Source organism: Rhodnius prolixus, unplaced genomic scaffold (assembly GCF_049639745.1).
Source record: "Rhodnius prolixus isolate KJV_2025 unplaced genomic scaffold, Rpr scaffold_1, whole genome shotgun sequence".
NCBI classification, from domain to species: Eukaryota; Metazoa; Arthropoda; class Insecta; order Hemiptera; family Reduviidae; genus Rhodnius; species Rhodnius prolixus.
The window spans coordinates 35,928,953-35,953,829 of record NW_027411581.1 but is presented as its reverse complement, the minus strand read 5'-3'; the positions used below and the strand labels follow the sequence as shown (position 1 = coordinate 35,953,829).

General features: G+C 37.1%; 1 protein-coding gene across 10 annotated transcripts in view; it reads left to right on the top strand.

The window, feature by feature from the left end:
* The window catches only part of LOC141448125 (dynein axonemal heavy chain 10-like), a 269,181-nt gene that overhangs the window by 160,814 nt on the left and 83,490 nt on the right, over positions 1-24,877 (top strand). For all 10 annotated transcript variants that reach the window (XM_074116245.1, XM_074116251.1, XM_074116250.1 and 7 more), the window contains 11 exons: positions 781-906; positions 1,388-1,626; positions 3,512-3,697; positions 5,250-5,422; positions 12,432-12,591; positions 13,241-13,399; positions 14,411-14,662; positions 18,575-18,823; positions 21,744-21,996; positions 22,780-22,964; positions 24,500-24,589. In XM_074116245.1, the coding sequence (XP_073972346.1) occupies positions 781-906; positions 1,388-1,626; positions 3,512-3,697; positions 5,250-5,422; positions 12,432-12,591; positions 13,241-13,399; positions 14,411-14,662; positions 18,575-18,823; positions 21,744-21,996; positions 22,780-22,964; positions 24,500-24,589 (2,072 nt within the window). The remainder of the gene's footprint in view (positions 1-780; positions 907-1,387; positions 1,627-3,511; positions 3,698-5,249; positions 5,423-12,431; positions 12,592-13,240; positions 13,400-14,410; positions 14,663-18,574; positions 18,824-21,743; positions 21,997-22,779; positions 22,965-24,499; positions 24,590-24,877) is intronic.

Sequence of the window (24,877 nt, the reverse complement as noted above, 5' to 3'; positions counted from 1 at the left end):
GGAGTTCACGTTTCCGATTTCTTCTGAATTTTTTCACAAAGTGAATGACTCGCTTGTGCCGCCGATCTGCAACATTTCAGTATTTGTGCTACAAAATTGAAAGAGTTATTGAGGTGACAAAGTTAGCTCCCCGACTTTTCTTTAATATAGACTCGCTATTATGTCCTTTGACTTTTTTAAATTTCTTTTTATCAATCTTAATTGCCGCATTTGTCTCTGAAATGCAAAATATTGGCGTATGTGCTTCAATATTAAGAAAAGTTATTCAGTAAATAATTCAATAAAAATAAGGTTAATTTATTGGACAAGAACTGATTTAGTTTCACATTTGGTACTTAGTAACATTAAAGAAGTGTCAAGATAGTATACGTAGTATACAGAAATCGCACAATAACGGAAACATAATAAACCTCTCTACCGAATTTTAATGGAAAAATGTTTAAAATTGAATTCATAGAGTTTAAATTTAAAAAAATTTATATTTTTAAATACATTACCATGAGTATTAGATACGTCGGTAGGTGACTTCCTATGCAAATCACAATGGTGAGAAAGCGCATTTTGAGACAGGAACATTATAAGTAAGGGTCAAATTCTCTAAACAAAATGATTATTCAGCTCCAGAAAATGGAAGAAATTTAAACTTGTAAGAAATCGGAAACGTATGTGGTTTGACAGACAAGATCAATGAAGAAAACTTAGTATGTAAATCCGACATAAAAATCACTTCATCAGTATTTTAGTTAACAAGAGAAATAATAAGTAAATATCTCTGTTTAGCTATGTTTCACTATGGTTTCGAATACATGGGACTAAACCGCCAGTTTGTGGCAACGCCAGTGACAAATCGCATCTACCTGGCCATGACGCAGGCCATCAGTAAACATCTAGGCAGCGCTATTGTTGGTAATAACATTTATCAAAAAAAAAAAATTAAAATATTTGCTTAAATTTTACTCCTAAAATTAATGTATTATTATTTATATATTGATTTATGTATTTTTTAGAAATTAAGTTTACAATTTGGTATTACAGTACTTACAATTTAAAAAAAGACAAACTCAGTGACTTAAGACCGTCGGAAGAGTCACAAATTGATGAAAATTGAAGTTGTTCTCTAAAACATAATTAAATGAGAACAATCTTTTAAGAACTTAAAAACAAATTAGAATCCTTTGTAATACGAAATCATAAAATTATAATAATAAAAATTAGATTAGAAGAAAAAAAGAAAATGAGTCCGGACATTTATAAAAAACAATTTTAAGCTAACTACTATAATTATTACAAAAAATGAAAATTAAAAAAATTATATAATTAGTTTTTTAAAGAAATAATAATGAATTGATTATTTTTTAATTAATGAACTACACTGATTTTTAATTAGGTTCTCCCGGTGTTGGAAAAACAGAAACAATAAAAAACTTAGCGAGGATCATGGGGCGATTCATTATGGTATGTGTGTGCAATGAAACAATCGAACATTCTGCTATCGCTTCTAAATTAACAGGATGTTGTATGACTGGATCATGGATTTTATTAGATAAATTAAACAGATTGACAAAATATGTTCAAAATTTGATCACGACTGATATTCAACGTATTTTTGGAATACTCAGTGGAAAGGTAAGTTAATTTTTAACTGGCGTGATACCAATAATTTTTTTAATTATTACCTCTTACATTAGACAATATGGCACCTCGTGGCAACCCAATATGATTTAGAATTTTAGGTTTTTGCGCTGTCTGTATGAGTATGTGAGACAATAATAGACTAGGACAGCTGTGAAGATGTGCAATGTGCATATAAGTATGTACATAAAGTGAATACCTCATTATTCGCCATGTTACTAAAACAAAATTAAAAATGAAAACAAAATGAAATACATAAATGTTTGTTGCTGTTAACCGTTGGCTGCAGCGTAACACTTGGCAATGTTCTGAACGTGCCTCACATTAGAATGCCTTCCTCCAAAGACCTTTTTTGCACATCTTTAGTACAGCCGTTCACCAAAATTTAAGCGTTTGTATTGCAAATTAAAAAGTTATTTAGGAAACAATTCGGATCCCCGATTTGACGCGAAGATAGAGAGTCCATTTTTGTTCCTTGATTTTTTAAAATTTTCAATTTTTTTAATCGTTTGTGTCGCATTTGTGCTAATGAATTTTTGTGCACCATCTAAGTATTTTTTCCATTTTGTAATCATGCTTGTAGAACATACTTTTTTTAAAAATTAAAAAAAATATACTGGAGAGAAACATATTCAATGACAATCCATATCAATCAGTTACCAACGTATAAGCTTAACATCTAATCTTCCACAAGGAAGATGACTTAAACCATTACGATTCAAAGCATACCGTGATGTTATGTAATCTATATATATAAAAATGAATGTGTGTCTGTATGTTTGTACTCGATAGATTCAAAAACCATACATCCAATCGCCGTGAAAATTTGGGAAATTATTAGGTATATCCCCGGGAAGGTTTTTGCATTTTTTTTTTTTAAATCATAGTTGGGGCTCTAGGTGCACCCGAACAAATATCCCAAAAATATCAAAATAACATTTAATTAGTAATATTTGTTAAAAGTGTAACCATGAAAACCAAGGTTTTTGCATTTTTTTTTTTTTAAATCATAGTTGGGGCTCTAGGTGCACCCGAACAAATATCCCAAAAATATCAAAATAACATTTAATTAGTAATATTTGTTAAAAGTGTAACCATGAAAACCATGAAAAACAGTTTTTTGCAATTATTAATACGAGAATAAATTATACCGAAGATGGTGGAAAATCCATTAAACTAAAAGTACTCAACAATACTATTGACGTTGATAATCGTTGGGTAGTACCATATTCTCCATTACTACTAAAAACGTATAACGCACACATAAATGTTGGGTACTGCAATTCAGTGAAAGCTATAAAATATATTTGCAAATATGTGCACAAAGGAAGCGACATAGCAGTGTTTGGGGTGGAAAATACAACTGCATCTAACGATGAAGTCACCCAATATCAACTGGGACGCTACATAAGTAGCAATGAGGCTGTATGGCGTATTTTATCATTTTCCATTCATGAGCGATATCCAACGGTTGTTCATTTAGCAGTACATCTTGAAAATGGCAGCGTGTGTATTTTACATCAGAAAATATACGTGCAAGAGCAATGTCACCACCGCCAACAACATTAACTGAATTCTTCACATTATGTAGAAATAATACCTTTGCAAGGACACTACTGTACTCTAAAGTAGGGATAATTTTATTGTTAATTTTCATTTCAATGTATTGTATACATTTGATCATTAATAAATTATGTTTGAGGTATCAAAACTGCCTTTTTGTTCAAACAAAGCAACGTGTGAACGGGTACAGCTAGTGTATTATAAACATTAAAAACAAATAGATCTTTCCAGATCTTAATCTACGAATTCTAAACTACAGTAAACTAATTCTAACTCCAAACTAATTCTAAGTACAGTAAAAGTATTTATTTTCCAGATAAGAGAAAAAGACATCGTAGACGTTAACTTTGCATTATTTGTGTCTATAAATATCCCTAGTTATGGTACGTCCGATTTTAACCCCCAATTGGAAAAACATTTGCGAATGATAAGTTATGTTTATCCAGATCTGAATAAAATATGTGAGTCATTGCTGTGTACAGAAGGATTTTGCAATAGTGAGGTAAATATCAATTCTATTTTGAAGTGTAGGACAGTGTCATTTTAATTTATATAGAACTTATTAACATTAAGCTAAAATTTCACTATCTGAGAAGTTTCTTTTTTTATTTTTGAAATTTCGTTAACGTATGTTAAGGTATTTTTTAAAAAACGCGTTTTGAATTTTTCTAATTTTTAATAGGTTTCGCGCTACCTCCTATTACCAATCAATCTAAATTAAATAACGAGTGCTACGATTCACTGAACAAAAAAAATTTATAGATGAAAATGGCCAGAAGCGTTGGTGGAATTAATGAAAATTTAAGGAGTAAAATTACTTAAATGATACCATTTGTTATAAAATGTCTTAAAGTACAATGAATATTTTGTGTTTTTAATATCTTCTGTTAAAAATTCATGAAAACAAGCCCAAAGGAAAATGTTAAATGTTTGAAAGCCCCGATATTACTAAGAGAGAAAGTTCCGAAGTTTGGAGAAAAAATTAGGAACAAATTTTAATAAAATGCAATAGCTTTTCTAGACATTTCTAATAAACTTAAATTACGAACGGAGGAATGAATGAAATGTTGGGTACTTGCAGATTTGTGTATGTCGTTTAAACAACTCTTATAAGTAACTTTTAAAACTGTAAGTTTTTGTTAAGGAAATTCGGGTAACACTTAGCATAATGCCAGTTTTCCTTTTCCCGCAAACAGAACGCTTAACTTTTAGAGCAATAGTTTGCTTTACGTCCTTCTTCACAGCAGCGAAAAGATTCCTCTTTAAGTTTAGAGCTTTCGTTTCTATTTTCGCTGGTACTTAGCGTTTTTATACATATATGCACAGATTGCCTTCGAAGCCCTTCAGCTGTGAAACTGGAGTTTCAAATCTGATGAAAAGTCCAAAAAATCTATAAATCTCTCATTTATCAAGAATCTCAAAATCCACTCGATTTTTTTCTCTATCACTCTTATTAGTTATTGCATAAGGCCAAATTCTCTCATGAAACATAATTTTCGGCCTTAAACCTTAAATCGTCAATGATTCCTTCATCGCTAAGAAAACTGCATATTTTTTATGCATCTCATGGTTTTCCATAAGGAAACACTGAGCCAGAGGCCGGTAATGTTCTAAAAAAGGTTCCAGGAGATGTTGAACCACCGTACATCAAAATGAGTGAATAAAAACTGAAAAGCTTTGGGCACCAATGAACTCAGAAGTTAGCATGTCAAACTTTAAAAAATAAACAAGACACAGCACTAATCAGAGCAGTAATTGTATATTTATAAAGGAGTGGTGACAAAATCACCACATTAAAACAAATATCTAAATGTACGGAATAAAGAAATAACTATTTAATCAATAAGTATACATGCAAAAATGTCAAAATTAATTAGAAAATAAAATAGCCTAAAAAAATTGTTTTTAGGGGGAAAAAGTGGAAGTACTGGTGAGTTTTTATAGCAGATTTCTACAGTTGTCTGTAAAAAAAACAAGCCAAAAGGATTTATTAAATAATAAGTGTATCCCAAGAATACGAAAATTTTTATTTATTTATTTATTTATTATTTCAGAATCATGCCAGAAAGATAATGTGTGTATTCAGACTAGGCCAAGCTGGAATAATTGACAGGCATTATGGTGCTTTCAACGTAAAGGAACTGGTCACATTGATAAAGACTGCCGGTAGCTTTAAAATGCAATGGCCCAACGTTGCCGAAGAAGCAGTTATTGTCTCTGCGATTTCGTAAGTTTATGCTATCATTGTAGAGATAAATTACAAGATTCAACTGTTTTCTTCCTACATCGGGATGGTAGTGGGAAAGTTAAAGGTGTGTTCTCCCTAGAGATAAATTTTTTAGACTTTACAAGGTGGGACGGGACCCATGCCGGCACTGCAGCCACCAAGAGGCTTTCTCCCTAGAGATGGCTGTAGTATTCTCTCTTACATCTAAAGTACCACTCAGAAAGTTAAAGTCGTGGAAGTCTCTTGAGAGTAAGTTGTTTCTGTGAATGTATGATAAGTCTCTAATCGATTCTTTATCTCTCCAATGTATTGCAAACGACCATCGTGTCATGTTTTTTGAGTGTTACTTGAGCCTTACAATTGAGCTCCTAAGATCTTTTCTGGTCATTCCTTGAACTTTGTTTACAGGCAATGATCTCTGTTTTTTTACATTATTTGTACATCCTCCTACCAAATACAACTTCACTAAGGGTTGGCATTCTTTACTTCAACTCTAATTAGTTTTTATACATATTGAGAAATGTTCTTAAAATCTTATGTATACGAATTTCTTTCTGCGTATTGTTTTTAATTCGTAGGTTAAAGTTTGGTTAAAGTAACTATTTTATACTTTGTGTAGTTTGCACTATACTATATTGTTTATACATTGTATCCTTTTTTTTCTTACTATGCTGTTCATTGTATTTTACCAGTCTTCAATCTTGTACTTTTGTAAGGGGTATGCCCCCAAGACAAAATATTGATTAATTAAATTTTAATCTCATTACTCTCATCCACATTACTGCTGAAGGGCAGAACGACGTTATAAACTAGATCGATGGTGAATCTTTATTCAGCGTAATCGTTACTCTTCATGATTCGTATTCTACTTTTTCTTTAAACTAAAAATACTTCAGGATTTTTATAACTTTTGTCTTCGAATACAATATTTGCAGTGCCGGTAATTATTCGCCTAATTAGGGGTCATAAATGAAGCTTTTTTTATTGCGACAAATTCGCCAGAAAGGCAAGACTCTCATCGTAGTGAAACTCCAAGGGAACACTGTGGACCTGAGCGGCACCGGATATTTCACCGACCGTGCGAGCCTCACTAGCCGTCTCCAAGGAGAGTTGATTAAGGGGTAGGGGGATAAACAACAACGAGGTAGAAGGAAGGGGTGGAGGAAGTGGTGGAACAGGAGCGAGGTGTGGAATATCTACCCCAACAGTAGCCGGAATGGAATCAGGTGGAGACGCAACCGGAGGCTGCCGATTATCTTGATCCCCAGCCGTATTCTCCCCTTTACCAACTACCCGCCACTAACTTTTTCTTTAAAGTGGATCTGTTTACCACATCCAACAGAAGGTTTAAAGTTCTCCCTTCGGAGTTGCTACACCATATCGCGCTCCACTCCTACGAGAATTCCATTCACCCTTCTTCATTCTTCATTTTTACCGGGAATAACAGAGCAAATGCGAAATTTCCCTCGCTCCATACCTCTTTACACTTTGCTACAAATCCTAGCACCGTGTTTGGATTAGCATCCTGTGGAAGCCAGATATAATAGTACTTCTTCATAGGGGATTGATCTCCAGGACCAAATAACATTTTTCCTGCTTTGCCATCAAATTAAAACCGCTTTTACTACAACCTATGACAAGTGCTGGTATGGTATTCAGACTAACAACTTGCTAGCATTAGATAAGATAAGATAGTGGCACCGCAGCCACAAAAGGCTTATTGGGCCAGCCCCTTCTTAGTTCTAGTAAGCGAACCCTCCCCTCCTAAAGAGGTTGAGGACCTTCCCTACTAGTTCTTTTTGCGCTACTATCTCCTTCGGCCTCAACGTTCCAAAGGTTTCATAGCGCAAACGTTCGATTGCAACGCAATCGAACAACAGGTGAGAGGCCGTTTCCTCCTCTTCCTGACATGATCTGCACAACGGTTTCGAGCTGATAAGCCCCATCTTGCGCAGATGCTTCTTAAACCTACCGTGCCCCGTGAATAGGCCTGTAATCAGAGTAATCTGATTTCTGCCGAAACACAGGGTCTTTTTGGATCTTTGCTTACACAGCCAAGGCATCAAGGTCTTGCTGTGTTTAACCCCAGGACACATCACCCAGTTCTTTTCGTGCTCCCTCCAGATCCAATCTCTGAGAGCCGCACGAACCGAACCCCTGGTGATCCCCAGGACAGGCTCTGGGCCGATGAAAGGAGTGTTAGCTCCATTCCTGGCCAGATAATCAGCTTTTTCATTCCCTTCAATACCCACATGACCCGGCACCCATTCCAACCGAACTTTGTTGTGCCGCGCCAGTAGTTCTAGGGCCTTCCTACATTCCCAAACCAGGGAAGAGGTCATTCTGAAGGATACGAGAGCCTTCAATGCAGCCTGGCTGTCCGAAAAGATACGAATCTCCCTATTTCTAGGTTCCATCTGCAGGTTTTCCTCAGCACATATTTTAATAGCAAAAACCTCGGCCTGGAAGACTGTGGCGTATCTCCCAAGAGATCTCTCAATGAGTACCTCGGGTTTAACCCCATACACTCCAGACCCAGTCCCACAGTCCATCTTGGAGCCATCGGTAAACCAAATCCCTCCCTTCCGGTACTGGTCCGTCCAGTTCATCCTCCATTCAGTCTTCGGTTTAATACACACCTGAAAAGGAGTCTCGAAACTGTATTTAGGACAGATTCTGTCCCCTGCCATGTCAATAACCGGCCCAGGGTCGACCTTATCGAAATACTCATGGCCAATGCAGGAGCTGATACGCCTCCATTGACCATAGCTCGCCATTCTGTACGCACTGGCCCTTGCCTCCGCCTGAATAACATATTGAAGCGGAGCCAACCCCAGCAGTACCTCCAGCGCTGCAGCAGGGGTACTACTAAAGGCCCCCGTGATCATCAGACAGGCCAGTCTCTGCACCCTTGCTAGAGCCTTAATTGCCGTCTGTTGTTCAGTCTTCTTCCACCACACCACTGAACCGTAGGTGATGATAGGTATGACTGTACGTGTGTAGAGCCAGTGGGTCATCTTTGGGCTAAGACCCCATGTCTTCCCACAGGTTCTAGTTATTCCACAAAGGGCCTGTTTAGCCCTTAGTGTAACTCTCTCTATTTGCGCCTTCCAAATGAGTCTGGTGTCCAGGACAATACCCAGATACTTGACCTCACCCGACACATCCAGAGTTTTACCAAAAAACCGGAGGTTTTTGTAGCTCTCCTTTTCCCTTCTCCTTGTAAAGGGAACCCTTCTACACCAATTTTCTATAACCTTTGAGGGCTTCCTGCATGAGTTCAGCCACGATTGTCTCGTGCCTACCCCTGACCACTACAGAAATATCTTTGCATAGCCAACAACCGAGAACCCACGTAGGTCTAGCACCTCAAGTAACTCATCTATGACCATACATTAAAGGAGCGGAGATAAAACCCCCCCTGAGGGCACCCCCTAACTGTCGTTAACTCCAGCGATTCCCCAAAAAGACTCGCTGTGATTCTCCTTGACGATAGTATGTTACAGATCCATCTTGAAACAGGGACTCCACGCCATGTCTATCCATCGCCAAGACAATTGAACTGTAGGTAGTGTTACTGAAGGCACCCTCAATATCCAGAAACACGCTCACATCTGTCTCCTTGCAAAATACCGAAGCCTCCAACTCCTTACCCAGACAATGGAGGGCTGTCTCGCAAGATTTGCCTGTCTGGTAGGCATGCTGATTGGCATGCAGAGGCCGTTGCTTTAAAGCTCCTCCTTAATATACATGTCAATCAGTTTTTCTAGTACCTTCAACATGAACGATGTTAGGCTGATTGGTCTAAATTCCTTCGCCTGGGTATGAGTTCTCTTCCCAGGCTTGGGAATAAAGATAATTTTTACAGGCCTCCATGCCCTAGAGACATGGTTGAGTGCCAAGCTTGCCCTCATTATCCTGCATAAAATAGGAGTAATTAAATCTTTTCCCTGCTGAAAAAGGGCAGGAAAAATGCCATCAGGACCCAGGGATTTATAGGGCTTAAAATAGTTTACAGCCCAGACCACCTTATTGTAGGTAGTGCAGTCTTTTGCCACGGCCCAGGTTTCCTTGGTTCCCCGACACCTATCGAGTCCCAGAGTATCCTCACCATGCTGTCCTGACAATAACCTTCGAATCGGGAAAATGAGTTCTCATGAGACACTCCAATGTGTCTCTCCCCGATTTGGTAAAAATCCCTTCCTCGTTCCTGATGGTACCCAGGGCACCCCCTGGACTTTTTGATATTATGCGATGGAGCCTAGCCCCCTCTGAGGTCATCTCTACCTCTTCACAGAACTTTCTCCATGCATCTCTTTTAGCCTTCCTTATGGCTATGTTGTAAGAAGTTAGGGCCTCACGGTACTCCTTCCATGTTCCCCTTCTTTTAGCTACATTGAACAGTTTCCTAACTTTACTGCGGAGCTCCTTCAGCTGGTTATTCCACCAGCCTACTTTCCTATTAGATGTCATCACTGTCTCCGCACAATTCTCCCAGTAGGCCTCCTTGATGACGCCCTGAAATCTCTCAGCAGCTTCATCAATGTGCATCCGGGTCCTAAAGTTATTGTTGACTGTACCAATGTTTGCGCTGAGATCCCGTCTAAACGAGTCCCAGTCTGTTCTCCTAGGGTTTCTGTAAGTAACCACCACCTTACAGTCAAACCCAATGTCGAACCTAATATACATGTGATCCGAAAGTGAGGGGACCCCCGACACATGCCAGTTCCTAACACGGGTCGATACAAAATTAGTTCCCAAAGTTAGGTCGATCACTTCCCTACGAACAGAGTTGTGGAAGGTGGGTTCTTCTCCCTCATTAATAACATGCAAATTATTCGCAATAATGAAGTCCAGAAGATACTTACCTCTCTGATTGGTTCCTGAGCTACCCCATACCTCATTATGGGAATTGGCATCACACCCAATCAGTAGTTGCAGTCCTCTCTCTCTACACCGGTTGGTCAGATACTGCATCTCCTCCGATGGAGGGAGGACTGTAGAGTCATATGGAAGATATGTAGAGGCCACGACAATCGCCCTGGCCTCCTTCTCCATATGTAGCTTCACCTTTATTGCGGTCTGGTCTCTGAAACAAAATTCCATTAGCAGTAAAGACGTAATATTTTCCCTAACAAAAATACATGTTCTGGGATTATCAAGGTTGTGGTCATAATAAATCTTACCTTTTGCTTCGCCAAGTCCTGCAATGCGCCCCCGTACCAGTCAGGGTTCCTGGATGAGGACTATGGCGATATCTTCTTCGATGAATTTTATTAGAGCTGCAGACGCCCCCCTACTATGATGGAGGTTCACCTGAAGCAACCTCCATCGATTCGGGAGAGGGGTTCATGAGCTGCAGCACCAATAATAGTTTTCGAAACTACCCTGAGTCTGACTACCTCGAGTCATAGATAAACCTCGAAGTTAGTCCCCTTCAATCTACTCAGGGCCTGTTCCGATATTTCGAACACAAGAGTTTGACCCTTGGGCTCGATTTTCCTATTTAGGAGCCTCCATTCCGCTATATCCAAGCCGTCGTTTTGAACGAGGAGTTTGTCCAGAATAACGGACGGAGAGGTATTCTTGAGGGCGCCCGGTACCCACATAGCCACCTTAGCCGCCCTCACGATATCCCTGGCAGGACCCACCCTCAGCTTAGCCCCCTCATCCAACCGGAGCTCCGGAACCACCCTCTCTAACCAAAGTCTCGCATCCTCACCCCCGCAAGCGAGAATGAGTGCACCTTTGGAGAGAAAGCAGCTCCGAAACTGGGGTCCGTTGCTGCCAGTACACTTCTCACTACAGATCTCCTCCACCAATTTCTGCTGAAGGAGATCCGCTTGCTCTTCCGACAAAAAGTCATTCGGATAGGAGTCAAGAACGATGGCCATCTTTTGAGCGCAGAGAGCGCCCCTGAAGGAGCCCATAGGCCTTTCCTCTGGGAGTTTCACTCTCTTGCTACCCTGTGCCACCGCCGAACTTGGAAAACTGACTTCCGACCTAGGCCTCTTAGGGGTCTGACTTGTTTCGGGAGGGAGAGAACTAACGATTCTCACCTCCTTCCCAATGACTGCCCCATCCGAGGAGGTCGAAGGAATTATTCCTTGCCCACCTGGCTGGTTTACCACTCTGAAGGTCTTCTGCCCCTTCCCCCTTTCCCTACAGTCTTTCCTAGGAATCCACTCCTTCCCAGCCTCAGCGACCTTAAGCTTAGCCAGCTTCCTCCGCTGAGCACCACTCGGCTTCCTAGAAGTGATGTGAATACCCTTTAACTTCTGGGAGGCTCCAGCGACTGCCTCTTTACCTGGAGGGTCTGCGTTGCCGCTCCCTCCAGAATCACTCCCCTGAGGTCCCACCAAATCCGTCTTAGGGCCTTTCACACTTTCTCCTTTCGGTTCTACTCCAGCCTGTGCACCTTCCTCAGTGACCGGAGGAACACCACTGGCTGTTGTTTTACAAACTAAATTTTGATTGTAAGTGTTCATCTTGTTCCCACGAGAAGCGGGGGATAGACGGTCACCTGTGACAGACCCCCACTGCCACAGGAAGGCTACAATACAATGGGGTTTCGCCCGGTGACCCAAGGTGATTGTTACAGCACATATTTTTTACTCCCCTGTACGCATTCAGCCTCGACACGAGTCCCCATCTCGGCTTGGGTAGGGATTTGGAGTAAAGAAAAGGGATAGAAAGGATGGGGAGATAGAAAGAAGGAAGCCGATGGGGGAGACACACCGAGCCGTCAGAGTCCCGTTAGCCGCAACAACAACGCGCTGCGTTAACAGTCCACACTACGATGAAGAGGGGTTGACTTGCCGCCTAGCCTCCGGAATCACAATTGTTTTAACCGGAGTTACGACGACCTTGTGCACTAACTTGCTAGCATTATCCTACTATAGTTTTAGATTATTGAATTGCAATACTTACGAGCCCACGAAAGTATTGATTTGTCCTTCTCTGGAAGCGATGTAATGTTTTATTTTTATTTTATTTTTATGTATTTCAGATTTACATACTCGCCAAAAGTGACTGAAGATACTTTAATACCGCTAATAATAAACCATCTATTCCCAGAAATACCACCCGTAGACTTGGAAGATACTATATTAACAGAAAAAATTGAATCTGTTATAAGTGAAAAGCAGTATGTTTATGTTCCTGCTCAGGTAATATTTTCCAAGTTGTATTTATGAATAATACTCACATTCTCTTCTAGTTGAAAGGGTAAGAGGAAAATAAGGTTTGGGTCGAAATCGAACTGCAAGTTCTTATTTGTTTCCTCTTTCGACTCTCAATGTCAGTATGTAATACCTTATTTCTAATGTTGTTTTTTAAACCTTGTTAGCCTTTTTCAGTATACTCATATTTATTTAGTACAACTATAATTTTTAGAGCATAAACATGAACGAAGAATATTTTATCTGTGTAGTGGACGAGAAGTGAAAATATAAAATGTAAAAAAATAATTTTTATTTCCACTTTTACAGTCGTAGATTGCGCAATAATCATGAGTTTTAAAAGCTTCACAGCAAGTTTATAGCTGAGCGTTCTCCACTCTTCTAGTCTGTAATGTGCTTGCAGCCTGCATGTCTAAATCTAAAATCTAAAAAATCTTTTAAATCTAAAAAAAATTTGTTTAACCCACCGAAAAAAGTCTCAGCAGCAGCAGCAGAAGAAGTGTTTTTTCATAATTTTATATTATTAAAATTAGTATAACTCCAAATAGTTGAGCATTAAGAATATATTCATTTTTTGTTCATGTCATCGAATGTTTCACAAATGTCACAAACGTCAAATAATTTAATTAATTTTTAGGTTAATAAAGTATGCGAGCTCTACAGCTTACTACAAAGACATCATAGTGCCATCGTCGTGGGACCAACTCTCGTTGGTAAATCTTTAATAATAAACCTAATGACGACTATTGATGGAGAACAGGATGTCAGTACTAGACGTGTAATCGTGAACCCGAAGGTGAGGGCCAGTTCTGTTATTATTATTATTTCTTTTTATTATCATCATATTTAATGATTTAGTGCTTGGCACATTATGTTTTCCACAACTCAAACAATTGTATCTATTTATTTACAGAATTAACTGTGATTATGGACGTATGTCAAGTTTAAATGTTTGAACGTAGAAAGCATTCGGTGTAACGCACGATATGTAGACGACTCACTCAAACAAGATGTAGACTTCTTTTTTTCTTACTTTAACAGCCTTTGTCCTGACATAAATTTCATTCACCAATATTAGAACGACGGAACCTTTAATTTCCTGGATATCACGCTTAAAAGAAGAGACAAAACGAAGAATTCTGATTATACAGAAAGCCCTCGTCCACTGATACTGAACAGAATAATCATCCTATTGAACATAAACTAGCCTCTCTCAGATAAATAAAAAACAGACTAAAACCATACCTCTTTCAACCTTACTCGAAATACCAAAAGCGAGACTCAACCCATTCGCACAATAGCCATTAATATCGGTTATTTTGTCAACATTATTAATAAATTACCAATAATAAAAAAAAAAAATCCAATATATTCGCCACTTTTACTAAAATCAGAAACAAGAGATAAACTACATATGTAACCTTTTCAGTTAATTAATTAATGAGAATCCTTTCCTACGAAATATTCACTTCTTCTGAAGATTTTTTTTTTGTTACATTTAGTTCAGCGCCATTTTTATTAGAATTATTAATAACTATTTCTGAAGTTGTGGATAAGAATTTTCACTACCACAGATACCAGCAGATCAGGAGGCTCAGAGCCACCAGATGTTTCCAACTTATTTCTAATTTTTAATAAAATAAACTGTTAACACTTTTAATACAGAAAAATAAAATTGGAAGATGAATTTTGTTTAAATTTATTGCAGAAAGTGAGCGCAAATAGGTAGAGTTAATGGAGTTGCAAAAATGTCATGAGTTGCTCTCGTTAGTTTCTATTTTGTTGATTCTATTTTGTTTTTTTTCAGGCTTTCGCTAAAGAAGAATTATTTAATATAAAAAACGCAGCTAATGAGTGGACTGACGGTCACATCACTAAAAGCTTGAAATATGTTAACAAAAACCCATCAGCATTGTCCAGGTATTACTTGATATTTGATGGTCAGATGGACCCATCCTGGGTAGATAACGTATATTCACTAGTGGATGATAAGAAGTTGATTACATTGCCAAATAATCAGACGGTTCATCTGAATGCCAACGTATTAGTCATATTTGAGGTAAATTGTGAAATTTACTATCGTATTCTAAGGGACGGATGTTGGTTTAGTGATCAAGAGCGTGGCTTTGTAAGAGTGAGAAATCCCCAGTTCGAATCCCGCTTATGACTACTTTTTATTTGAAATTTATTTTAATTTATTAGCAAAAATTGTTTATAAGTAAAGTACGAGGGTCGTTTGAAAAGTCCGTGCAAAAATAAAAACTACTTAATTTTTTGGGGTAAACCTTTTTTATTTTTCAACATAGTCTCCTTTTAGGCTTATACACTTCGTCCAACGCTGCTCTAGTTTGTTGATCCCTTCCGAATAATAGGATTTGTCCAAGTCTGAAAAATAGCCATTCGTTTCTGCAATCACCTCCTCGTTTGAATAAAATCTTTTTCCCGCCAGCCATTTCTTCATATTGGGGAACAAATAGTAGTCCGAGGGAGCCAAGTCTGGAGAATAGGGGGGATGTGAAACGAGTTGGAACCCTATTTCCATTAATTTTGCGACCACAACTGCTGAGGTGTGAGCTGGTGCGTTGCCGTGATGGAAAAGGACTTTTTTGTGGGCCAATCGTGGGCGTTTTTCTTGCAGTTCGGTTTTCAAACGGTCCAATAACGATGAATAATATGCACCTGTAATAGTTTTACCCTTTTCCAGAGAGTCGATGAGGATTATTCCTTGCGAATCCCAAAAGACAGTCGCCATAATCTTTCCGGCCGAAGGAACGGTCTTCGCCTTTTTTGGCGCAGATTCCCCCTTGGTAACCCATTGTTTAGATTGTTCTTTGGTCTCAGGAGTGTAGTGATGTATCCATGTTTCATCCATAGTGACGAAACGACGCTTAAAATCCTGCGGATTCTTCTGGAACAGCTGCAAACCGTCCTTGCAACACTTCACACGATTTCGTTTTTGGTCAAGCGTGAGCAATCGCGGCACCCATCTTGTGGATAGCTTTGTCATGTCCAAATGTTGATGCAAAATATTATGTACCCGTTCATTCGAGATGCCCACAGCACTAGCAATCTCACGCACCTTCACTCTTCTGTCATCCATCACCATATCATGGATTTTATCAATGATTTCTGGAGTAGTAACCTCAACAGGGCGTCCAGAACGTTCAGCGTCACTTGTGCCCATATGGCCGCTCCGAAAATTTTGAAACCACTTATAAACTGTTCTAATCGAAGGTGCAGAGTCACCATAATATTTATCAAGCTTCTCATTAGTCTCCTGAGGCGTTTTGCCTTTCGTAAAGTAGTGTTTAATCAACACACGAAATTCTTTTTCGTCCATTTTTTGAAAATCACTCGACTTCCTCGATTCAAACGAATGCCAAACACAAAGAAATAGACCGATCTGGCTGAAACTTGGTGTGTGTTCTTCCAAGAGATGCTACTAACTAAACTTAACCTCGATACGCGCTAGTAGTGCTATCTCTCTGACTTTGCACGGACTTTTCAAACGACCCTCGTATGCTTCCGTCCCCGCCCACGGCACTTAATTGGTAGTTGGACGTTAAGCCTCGCCTGAAAAAAAATAGGCGATTATTTTATTTATTTGGCGCTCTTATTCTAGTTAGTGTTAAAGTAAGTATCATGTGATAATAATGATAATAATAATAATAATAATAATAATAATAATAATAATAATAATAATAATAATAATAATAATAACCATTGATGTTGACGCGCCTTAAATCATTAAAAAAAAAAAAAAAAAAAATAATAATAATAATAAGGGAAGGGAGGGAAGGGATTAGCTATGAGGTTAGCATACTGGACTCCCACGCGGAGGTCCCGGGTTCGAATCCAGCAGCTGACCCTTAGATTTTCTCTTCCTAGGAGCTTCTTACAGCTCACTATCCGGTGATGGACAGTGTTGTCTGTAACGAGAGAACACTGTCCGGAGGCCGGCAGTGCACTGGAAAAAGTTCCGGGCGCTAATAACCTCAGCTGTTGATACGCCAAAAAAAAAAAAAAAAAAAAAATAATAATAATAATAGGCGCTAATGACTTCAGCAATCGATGCGCCAAAAAATAAAAATAAAAATAAAAAATAATAATAATACTTTATTTACTAGATAAATAAAAAAAAAAAAATTTAAATAAGTATTATACGGCATGGATAAATCTGTCTGCCGGAAGGAGACATGCAAATACCATAAAAATATAAACTGATACAAAAAGCATAGAAAAAACATAAAAAAGTACAAGCAAATTGGTGCGAAAAATAAAATACATTCTTTTGAATTTAAATGAATTAAAGATTTTAAATGCATTAAATAAAAGAAAAATTTAAACAAGCTATTAAGAGAGAAAAAAAGAAAGAAAAGTAAATGCATATATGAAGAAGTACTAGAAAAAAAAAGCTAGAGCCAAAAGCAGAATAAAAAAAATAATAATAAAATAAAATAAATAATAACAATAATAATAATAATAATTTGTTAATAATTGAAAAGTTGTACAAATTGATAACGGTATTGCCATGCATGACGAGCAAAAGATATAAGAGGTTTACAATTCTCCATTTGGAGATAAAAATAAAACTAAGATCTTGATAAGAAGCGGCGACCAAGCCAAAGGAGACGTATCTCGTTCAGAATCGAACATTCAGCCACAAAGTGGAAAATGTCCTCCTTGGCTCCAGAGTTACACAATGAACAGATATCTGTATCTCTATCATACCACGGCATGTAGTTCAGGTATAGCAGCTCTCCTTGCAACTTGAACAACCAGCGAAGCTAATAAGACCTAACGTGTCAGCTGCGCTACCATTAAAACTAAAGACCGAGACGGTATGATCGAGCTCTTGGTATAAAAGAAACCTAGCGGAAGACTGGGCAGACCGCAAAGACTCCTCCCGGAGATTAGCACTAATCTCAGTGCTAGTTGTATAAGGGTTGATTAAACGACAAAAGGTTCACAAATCAGCTAATTCCCATCATTTCTTTAATACTTCATTGATATCATTTAAATCATTTTACTGCATTAATTTTCATTATTTTTTAGAATTTATTTGGTGTTACACACCCTTATGCTGGCCACTTCATTTATAATACATTTTTTTTTATAAAAATATACTTCATCTTCATAATTAAACAGAAACTTTATTTTAGGTCTATTCCAAATTATTTTTCTAATTGATCTCTAATTTCCTTTATTCTATGTAATCACAGAATGCACAATAAACACAACACATGCACAATAAAATAGAAAAAAATGTAGCGCTGTTTAGTATTTAAATTTGAATCACGAAGTTAGAACAAAATTTGAATCTTCAATCCGTATAAAATAGATATGAATATTTTTAGTTGGTTATAAAACTTCTTTACAAAAAGTACTCAATTAAAGGGACTAGATTAAATTAGTTTGAAAATGAATGAATTATAATTAAAGTATTATTTATTTGTTATTATTTAATTTAATTCAAGACTGAAATTTCGTTTTGAGTCTGTAATTCAAATTACAACAGTAATAGACCAACTCTAACTTTTCCTTTTTCTGTTTAATGTGCGAGTGAATGTGATGATTATTCAGAATACAGATAAATAACAAGAATAATTTGGAATAGAGTTAAAATGAAGTGCCTTTTTAATACTATGATGATGAGATACATCTTTTATTAAGATTTTAATCTAACAAAAAAATATTTGTGGATGAATGGATGAAAAAAGGCCAGCACAAGGGTCTTGCATACATTCTAAAAAATATGATACTAGAAATATGAATGAAATGTTGGGCATTTGCTGATTTGTGAACCTTTGTCGTTTAATCAACCCTTATACTTAAGTTTTTAAATTATTTTTGCTAAGGATATATATATATTTTGATTCAAGCTTTTCGCAGTGAGGGTTATTAACGAAACGCAATAAAACTACCTTACCTTAACTGGCAAAGAGTTCTAATTTTACTATCCTCTTTTTAGACTGGATGTCTGGAACATGTATCGCCAGCTTTGCTTTCAAGAATCGGTATCTTAAATGTATCGTATGCAGATCTACCGTATGTTACCTATTGGACCAAATTTTTGTTACACAGAAAAGACGATGAAATTTTAAACCGATTTTATGATAAATACATTCCGGCCATTGTGGATTTCTATGGTGATGTTAACACCAATAGATTTAGTAGCAGGCCTCTAAAATTTGCTGTGAGGCAATGTACATTGAGTTTAGTAAGTACATTATTTCTTCTTATATTTTTAGTCTAAATAAAGGTTTATTTGCCATGTAGGATAAGTGGATGTCGTATTTTGACTCATATTGTTTTGGCCATTTTGGTGGAGGAGTCACTATCAAAAGCTATAGCATATTCACGTTATGTTGATGTACCCTAATTTATCCCCTGCCTGACTTCTTTTGAGACAGTTGGTTGGCCGCTTTAGTGAGGTATTTGATTCACCCCGAACCTGCTGTTCTTCAGTAGCTTCCCGTCTGCTGGAAATGATAGAAGCCCCTTAGAATATTTGTGGCCCTTGGAGGGGTAGGTATGATGACTGAATTCTGGACAATCCACTGGTTTTTAGATTACATTTTAGTCACATCCACACTCAAATTATACTTACGAGAGAATCGCGTACACTCTACCAAACTATAAAAGAGAGGAAAATTAAATGCTGAAGTTGAATCATTTGTAGGGACAGACAGATGTGTAATGTTATACAACAAATTTTTGAATATTATTGGAGGAGATGCAATAATTGTATAATTTATTTTATTTTTTGTGTAAACTTTGCCTTTTATTTATGTACAGAACGATTACAAAGATTTATGACTCCTCTGATTGATGCAAGTCGGCTTTTGACTACTTCATTAGAAGTATTTCGTGATGGCCGATGTATGAATCTGTTCTTTATAATACAAGATTTTTTTTTTTTTAAAGTTAGTCCTGTCGTAGTTTTAATTTTATCATTTCTATGGTGTGTACGATAGAAAATCCAAGTTTGGAGTAGAGTAATGCTTAAAGCATTATTTACATAGCATGTATTTATGTATTTTAATATCTAGAGTTATTACTCTATAAACTTTACCAGCCGCTGGTGGAAAGGGTCCAATAATGTCAATATGGATTTGCTCTGTGCAACCCCTTTTCTATGCTATGATGACTCTTCTCGCGGAACCAGATCTCTGTTATCTTTACGAATGATCTTTATAGGTGTTACAAGCATCATATCTTATCTCTATTTTAATTTCTATTGACACAAAAATTGTAATTATTAAATGTAATTAACATGTTATTGTAATAATAAAAAACATTATTAAACATGTCGGCTTCCTTGATAGACCGTGTGCTCAGAATAAAATATGTGGGTTAAATAAGGTTTGCACTTTTTTTTTTTTTTTAAAGCATTAACCAATGGACATGTTGAGGTGGTTTGTAAATAAAACTAAGTCTATGAAATTAATATGCTAACAATAGTTTAATGATATATGTAATGATATAATATGAATGACATAATTGTTCAATATTACAATGTTAATGATAATAATAGTTTACACGGTGCTATTCCACTTATTTGTTAAGACCACGGCAACGTATAACGCACTGGATTGGTTAAGGCGGGTCTCACTGTTTCTTGTAACCTTCCACTCACGATAGTTTTGTTACTATCGATAAGCAGTTGTTATAGGTTTACAGAAAGTAGCCCCTCCGCTACAGTACCCCCCCCCCCAACAACTGCGTCTATAAATCTTACATTTGGCTTTAGCCGGCGCCCATATCTACTGATAGATGGCTCGTTGGTCGGAGGTAGTGCTAGTGTATTCGGCTCGTCCACTAGCAAAAATACAGGCTTGACACGGTCTAGCGACACAGTGGTCTGTCGCTGTGGTAGTTGAAGTGTACAAATCTTGTCTGTCCTGTTGAGCTCGGGAAATGGTCCAGAATAAGTTGGTGTTAATCAGACATCACCTTTTTTAATTTTAGTACCGTCTCAATTAAATCATTCGTACCTGAACTTGGCGATAAAAATTCTCCCGGTAAACGTAGAGTTTGTCCCATATACGGATCCTCTACACTAAAATCTGTATCTTTCCTAATTGTGGTACGTAAGCCCAATAGCACAATAGGTAGTACTTCCGTCCAGTTGCTGGTATCTGAATGAGCCACTAGTGCAGACTTCAGTGCTCGATTCCACCGTTCGACATATCCGTTTGACTGCGGATGGTCCTTACACCTTTGTGGTTCTTACTTTTTTCGTACCTAGGAAGCTAGTGAGGTGTTGGAACAATTCACTCTCAAATTGTCTTCCTTGGTCGGTAGTCAATATTTGGGTACACCAAATCTACTAATCCATCCTCGATAAAATGCTAGGGCAACAACTTCGGCAGTTATATTTTCCACTGGTACCACTTCGGGCGTCTGGGTAAAACGATCTATTACAGTTGCGCAATAAACTTTACCAATAATGTCAATATGGATTTGCTCTGTGCAACCCCTTTTCTATGCTATGATGACTCTTCTCGCGGAACCAGATCTCTGTTATCTTTACGAATAATCTTTATAAGTGTTACAAGCATCATATCTTATCTCTATTTTAATTTCTATTTCCCTACATCTAACGCTAGTAAGAGTGCAGTGAACAAGCTATAAATTTTACATAACGATGTGCTTCTTACCTTGGAGAGCTCCTTGCACCTTATGGAATGAACAAAGCCGTAGGAAGCTGGAAGAACTCTCTAAAGACTTTTCAGACAGAACGCACATTTTTCTTCAGAACTAATCTTCCGCTAATGCTGGATGGAGAGAAGAGAGGCTGATGACTCCAAATCTGAACTACCATAGGAAGTACTACAAAACTAAAAAGAAGTAATTTTATTAATAATTTTAGGAATTTCATTTCTTTCCTAGATTTCTTTAAGATGTTCCAACTAATGGATATTTGTTTTATTGCCTCTTTACTTGATTGTAGAGCATCTGAAAATAATTTTATTAAAACCATAACTCATCGAATAAACAAGTGAACAACTTTAGATCGACAAATTTTGATAAAAAAAATATTTTGGTGTAACAGTTAATTTAACGTTATAAGTTTTTACATAATTACGTAATTTTTGTTAAATCCATTATTATTATTATTTATTATTGTTTTCTAGATAAATCAATTTTGTGAAATGCTTATTGCATTACTTCCGCCTCAAATGTTTCTGCCGCAAAAAAGTTCCGAAGAAACTGAAACCGAGGAGATACCCCTGGAGGAAGTGGAAGAAGCATACATTATTATCGCAATTTTTTATTCATTTGGGGCAGTCCTCATGCAGGATAGCCAGTTGGTTTTAGACAGTTTTGTAAAAAAACTTACAGGTTACAGCCCGTTCGAGGATGAACATAACGAGATGGCTCCACTAAGTAAGCATTTATTCTTCAAAATTGTTTACAAAATTGGATGGGACCCAGAATGTAGCAAAAGAATGTACTTCAGAAAAAATATCTAGTCTTCATTTTTCTTTTTTTTCTATTTATATTATTTATTTGATATTTAATGTGTTTTACGTTACGTAGGTCCTCTCAACTCAAGCTGACCTCCATTTGTTCTTATCTTGAATCCGAAACTGGCCTAGCTTCCCTAACTTCTTTTCCCATCATGACCTAGACTTTTTTTTTTTCTTCTTCCATCACTGTTCCAGACATTAGATAAACAAATTAGATAAACTTCCCAGACAGAATAATAGGGTGTTTGCTAGGATAAAACCAATTATCCGCTCTCCCTGAGAATTCCGCTTTGCTAGGATTGTAAGACGGTTGGAGACGCTTTTTGATTTTTCAAACAAAATTCCTCAGCTAAATATGACTATTAAATTCTGCGCAGTGCTCACCGGAACCGTATCATCCTAGTTAGCCAGGTTAGCCTAATTTCTGGAGAATGCATTTAGCCTTAAAAATAGCTAGTGCCAGCACACGCTAAAAAATGGTATAAGCGAGCTATTGCTGAGAGCATGCGTGCACGCTAGCAGTCAAAGGAATTCTTGATTGAAAATCTTTTTTAAAAACTTTAAAAATTTTTGTTTTAATTATTTGAAATGGTTTGCATGTAAAGTGTAAAAATTTACTACCCGATTTATTCGGGCAGCTTAAAATTTTAGAGAAATATTTCGAATTTTGTTTTTAATTTTTTTTTTTTTTTGTTTGCAGATACTTATCCAGTACGGTACCCAACCTTCTACGACTACTATGTTGATGCAACTCATAAGTGTTGGAGACCATGGAAAAATTTAGCAAAACCATATACTCACTTGCAAAATGTTTGTGCAAATGATTTATTTATCTGTTTGTGGTCGAACGCCAAAACGTTGTGGCTGTTACAACAAATGAAAAAGGTAAATTTTTCTCACACACTATCTTCGAACAGCAGTTTTAAAAAAAAAGAAGAGAGAACAATATACATATGCAGAAAAGAACATGCATAAAAGAGGCTAAGTGTAATCGTCTGCTAACTATATGGCGCTAAAGATAAACGTATGTAAGTAAATAGATTGTGGTGAGGCGCCACGGTAGCCGAGCGGGTTAAGAGGCGAGACCTGCAAAGCTAATATGCTTTGTGGTACTGGTTTCGATTCCCGGTCATTAGGTCTTGGATTTTATTTAATGGTTAAATGAGAAATAGTAAAGTACGTTTGCTATTCGCCTCCGTCCACGGCACCTAGTAAATGGTAGTTGGACGTTAAGCCCCGCCTGAAGAAATAGGCGATTACTTTACTTTACTTTTACTTTTTTTTTTAGATTGTGGTGGCTACGTTCTGATACCCGATCTTCTCTGATCTTCTTTTCTTTCAATTTGAAGTTGTAGATTCGAAAAAGTACAGGGCTTCGGGTATCTCAGAATGACAATAACTTATTTAAAGATGCGTAGTTTTAAATCTAAGGAAATCAGTTATATTGTTTAAGGCCCTAATTAGACCGGTTCTTATTTAGCGCCGGGTGCTGAGTCTTTAAAATAAAGGATAAGCTGAAGATTTCCATATTTTAAAAGAAGATAAGAATCTATGTAGGAAAATGTTAGAAGAAAACTCTGTAATTGGGAACTAAGGATTCAAGGATTTATAGATTTCTTAATAGTCGCTGAAACAGATTTCTAGGATGGGTAGGGCATTAGTTTATAATAGAAGTTACAAGATTCCTAAGGAGTGTGTAAGCAACCCTATGGGAGTAAGAAAAGAAGGCAGATCTTGAATGAGATTGCTGGATCACTGATAAAGAATCGGTTGTGCTGAGTGCATCGATATGGTGGACTCTGGCTGAATAAATTAATACGTATTGACCGTTGAGGAAACTTTTTTTGGATGACAGCGCCCAGACTAGGCAGTAACGCCAGAGCTGTAAAGCATTGCATTTAGAATAGGGGAAGATAAATACCTTTCCCTGCAAATACATTCAAATTTTCGGACAAGAATAGAATCTATTATCAGCTGGTTATTAATAATTGTTGAAGAAATTACATATCATTTTTAGAATAAAATAAATTAGGTAAATAATATTAATATACTAAGATAAAAAAGTGCATCACTGCAGACTAACAAATTTGCGATTGGAGAACCAATAGAGATTTCCATTTACGAAGCTCTCTCGTCTTCAGTAAGATAATCTGTAAAACACACATACATACAGTTAATATGTATGCGCACGAAACTCTGTTACGCTATTTCCACTGCTAACGGATATATTTAAGTTGTAGATAAAAGAGCTATCAGACAATAACGATCAATAGGGCTAATGGGAACGCTGTGGCATAGCTTTTTAGGTATCCAACAGGCTGTACCTCTAGTAAAATAATTATGATGGAATTTTATGTTATAATAAGGACCCAATTTAAGGGGGCGAAGTATCTATATAAAATAATTTTGTTTTGTTTTAGGCCAAACGTCCTGCAATATTGCTTGGTGAATCATGTTCATCGAAAACCGCCACTATGAAGGAATTCATGAAAGGTCAAAATGTTGAAGAGGTAAGTACAATATAAAATCAAGGGTGAATATGTCGTGCCATTTATTGTATTAATAGATTAAAGATATGTGGTATGGGCCAATAAAAAAAATTATCCTGAAGTTTTAAAATACTTGAAACTTCTTAACGTTACATTTATAGTGGAAGATTAGTTAGTTGTAGTAAGGACCTAGTTGGAAATCTGGTGATCCTCTTTTATTTTTTCCCCTAGGAGCCTCTGCAGTTTAGTCTCTGATCAAGGGCATTTGTCCAATGATCAGTCAGAAGAGACTTACGCCAATCATCTCAA